Source organism: Arachis duranensis, chromosome 3 (genome assembly GCF_000817695.3).
Source record: "Arachis duranensis cultivar V14167 chromosome 3, aradu.V14167.gnm2.J7QH, whole genome shotgun sequence".
In the NCBI taxonomy this organism is placed as follows: Eukaryota; Viridiplantae; Streptophyta; class Magnoliopsida; order Fabales; family Fabaceae; genus Arachis; species Arachis duranensis.
Window position 1 is genome coordinate 26,840,922 of NC_029774.3, and position 3,718 is coordinate 26,844,639.

The following is a 3,718-nucleotide window of genomic DNA, read 5'->3' on the forward strand; positions in this document are numbered from 1 at the left end:
GGAAAAAAGTTAGCTTGCTTTTTCCTGAAAACTAAAGAAAAAGATAGGAGTACACAATTTGAGGCCGTTATAGAAAAACAAGCCCCTCCATGAGTCCACGACACTTCACTTCAGTGAACAGCCATCATTGCTGCCTGCAATTAATCTAAGAAACCATATTCCAACACCCAAAAACCGTTTTCATGATTGATTCTGAAAAAAAAAAAAAGAAAGAAAGAAAAAGAAGAAGAAGAAGAGAAGAAAAGAAAAGATAATTTACTGGATAAAAAGAAAGACCAACAACTTTTCTTTCAAACACGAATTGCTTTTTACAGTGGCTAGGTTCAGTTCACTATCCCAATTTATCACAAGAACTAGAACATAGAAATTAACCTAAAAAAAGGTAATTAATTAACCCCCTCTTTTTTTTTTCTTTTTTGTCTTCCTTCCCTAACATGCCTACGGAAACAGTTCATGTGAACCGCCATGAAAAGCTACCAACCACGTCATAATTAACAATAAAAATAACAACAATGTTCCCAACTTGATTAGTTTTTCTTCAATTCTGATTATTGTTATTGATCCACTGCTTGTGGCCTGGAACCCATTTTGGACACTTGGGACTAAAGTAGGTTGAAGTTGCCCTTGAGTTCAAAAGCTCCACAACAGGTGCAAATTTCACGCACCTTGGAGTCTTGTACTGATTTATGGAAGCGCCTAAGCTAATGGCATAGTCCATAAGCTTATCAAAAGTCCCCTGTTCGACGATCTTGATTTCCAGCGGCCCAATCGACTTGTCGGAGACTCGTCCCTGGCGGTAAACGCTGTTGAGCGATTCTTCAATGGCTAAGCAACAATCCTCGAAGACGCAGGGTGGAATTTGGGTTGTTCCGTTCAGAGTTAGCTCCCAGTAGAGGACGTAGTGGCCTGGGATTGTTGTTGTGTCTGCGTAGCTTGTGTATTCCGACACGGTGGCGTCGAACGGGACGAGGTGAGTCACGGCGTTCTTCATTGCGTTCTGGAGCTCCACTTCGTCTGTCTTGTCGGCATCTATGCTGAGGACTACGTTCTTTCTGCAGACGAAGTTGAATTGTGGGGCCTTGTTCTTGAATCCGGCCACCCTCAGCACATCACCCACTCTGTAGCGGTATAGTCCTGGAAGAGCCAGAGATGATATTAATATATAGACAACTCTTAAATACAAGAAAGAATTAAAAACAAAAATCCCACCGGCGTATGTTGTGACAACTAGCTCGTATTCCTGGCCGAGCTTGACATCAACGAGTTCAACGAGGTCTTGCTGTTCCTTGTCGGAGAGAGAATCGCTGTGGTCGGAGTTGGTTCTGTTGACGGGAAGGAACTCGTAGTAGCACATGGTGGGAATAAGAGTGTAGGAAACCTCACTAGGCTTGCAAAGAGGGGTAAGGTTAACACCAAAGTAGCACTCGCTAGAGGCATACATGGTGCACACGAGTGGTAAACCATTGCTATAGTAATCCAATGTGGGAATGTACTGTGACATTGTCCCAGTCACAATAACATCCACATACTTTGTGTTGGGCCACAGCCTAGTGATGATTCCCTGCCAAGATTTCTTCCCGCACTCCGCCTCGATGAAATCCGCCAACTTCGGGTCGGGTTTCAGGATCTTCATAACCGCCTCGCGGACCGAAACGTCCGTGATCTCGGCGTTCACGCTTCCTGTTCTTATGTCATTGCAAAGAAGGGTCCAATGCTTCTCCAGGAAGCGAATCGCCCGGATGAAGCCGGAGGCGAAAACCGCTCCCACTCGGAGCACCTCTTTGTTCTGGCAAAGGCCACAGAGCAATTGGGAATACATGCTTTGGTAAGAGTCTGGACAGAGTACGGTCTCGTTTGGGCTGGTGTAGTTTGTGTACGGGTCATAAGGTCTGTCCCTGAAGTATGAGCTCTTGTAGTAGCTCGTTAAAACGGGACGAGCCACGATCCCTGAGGGTGTTTTGGCCTCGGCTTTTATGAACATTAAGTACATTCCTTTGCCGTTTTCTAAGCCAGGAACAAACTGGCTCATAACCGGCATCAGTAAGCTATACAGCAAGCTCCTCCTTCCCAGTTCTTCTTCAATTGTAGGCATCAGCTTCCTCTCACCACCCGATGTTCCGGAACTACATAACAAAACATGATAATATTATGTCACTATTTATAACTTACATTATTCAATTTAGTTTTTTAATGTAACAGAAGATACCTTGTGAGGAACTCTGAAATGGGCTTAGAGCAAAGAATTGGGGAGGTATCGCCATTGGCGATACGATTGATATCGGGCTGGAGGTCCTCGTAGGAAATGACAGGGAGTAGTTTTTTGAAGGTGTCGCGGTCAGTTTGGCCGTTGAGGCCGTGTCGCCGGAGGTACTCGACGTTTGCATTGCGGGAGAGGATTTCGGAGAGGACCTTCTGCTGGACTTGGTCGGCGTTGGAAGTCACATCCTCGATGAACTCGAGGATCTTCCTGTTCTGTTCTACGAGGTTGTAGTCTTTCGGAGCCTCAGGCATGGTGGTGTATGTGAATATCAGAGGGCTAATTAAGAAAGAGAGATTTTGTGTGTGTGTATGATGATTCCGTTAGAGAAGGGGGAGGAGGGAGGGGGGGAGATGGGTGTGTTGGGCGTGGGGTGAAAAGGATCACAAAGTGGTATATATAGAGGCACATGTCAAGCTGGGTTTGCTTCTGGGTTTGGACTCGGAGTAATTCAAAACCACACCTGAGGGTACAATTGGGAATTCTTACCCCCTTCTTGAACCATTTTTTATTTTCTTCTTTTTTTTTTAATTTTTCTTGGTCTTCTTTTTTTTTATTTATCCCTTTTTTTCACCTATACGTATAGCCGTATAGGGATTACTATATTTTTCACACTAGTAAGTGCCGGGTGTGAACTTTTTGGTTACTGGATTGACTTACTAGTAAATTAACTGCATAATGTGTATATAAAAAATGAGTTATTAAATCTCAGTTATTTGTATATAATTTATATTTAAATATAAATATATATTAAAAATATATATTAATTAATTTGGGTTAGTCGAATAATTAACTCACTCGTTCGTTTACATAAATATTAGAGATTCGAATTTTGTCTTATATATGCAGTAATTCATTAGTCAACGACAAATCTTTAAATAAAATTTAGATCCGCGACAGTCTCTGTCGGACTAAGGATATTGTGGATAATAAAAAAATATATCAAAATTATAATTATTTATTTTGTATTATAAAACGTTTAAATTTAGTTCTCATACAAAATGAATGGTTAAGATTTTGATTTTGTAGTTGACACCAAAATTATCGATTTCAAAATCATTATTGATTAATTCCTCACACCCATGATTAAATAAAATATGAATTTGACTTGCTTTAAATCTAAATCTTATCTAAACATATATACTATACATAAATCAATATAGTATTCAATATTATACATGTACACGTAACACATTATTTAAATATTTATATCTCATTTCTAAAGCATAAGCATACATACAACTTCCATGCATTTATGGTCATCTTAAGCCCTCTCGGCCACATTGACTAGAGGACTTCGTTTTTCCATTGTTAGGTGAAAAATAGTTTTAAAAAATTGGAATTAGTAGAATTCATCAGAAGAATAACAATTTCAGTTGGAAATGACTTGGCATATTTATTGAAGATGAGTGAATACCATCACCGCTTTTTGAATATATATAGATAGAATGGAATCCAAGT

General features: G+C 40.3%; 1 protein-coding gene across 1 annotated transcript; it reads right to left on the minus strand.

Moving 5' to 3' along the window:
- Positions 1–254: 254 nt before the first annotated feature.
- On the minus strand, positions 255–2,635 carry LOC107478268 (indole-3-acetic acid-amido synthetase GH3.6). The gene is made up of 3 exons (XM_016098404.3): positions 2,207–2,635; positions 1,210–2,123; positions 255–1,134 (listed from the first exon to the last, which is right to left on the minus strand). Exons 1-3 carry the CDS (start codon positions 2,509–2,511, stop codon positions 539–541), a joined length of 1,815 nt encoding a protein of 604 aa, XP_015953890.1. The 5' UTR covers positions 2,512–2,635; the 3' UTR covers positions 255–538.
- Positions 2,636–3,718: the final 1,083 nt, after the last annotated feature.

What these genes read in the sequence shown, in the direction of transcription:
- LOC107478268 (XM_016098404.3), bottom strand. Translation starts at nt 2,511, where the DNA reads ATGCCTGAGGCTCCGAAAGACTACAACCTCGTAGAACAGAACAGGAAG. An exon ending in ATTTCAGAGTTCCTCACAAG is followed by an intron (nt 2,124 to 2,206) that starts GTATCTTCTGTT and finishes TTTGTTATGTAG; the next exon opens with TTCCGGAACATCGGGTGGTG. An exon ending in AGTTGTCACAACATACGCCG is followed by an intron (nt 1,135 to 1,209) that starts GTGGGATTTTTG and finishes TGGCTCTTCCAG; the next exon opens with GACTATACCGCTACAGAGTG.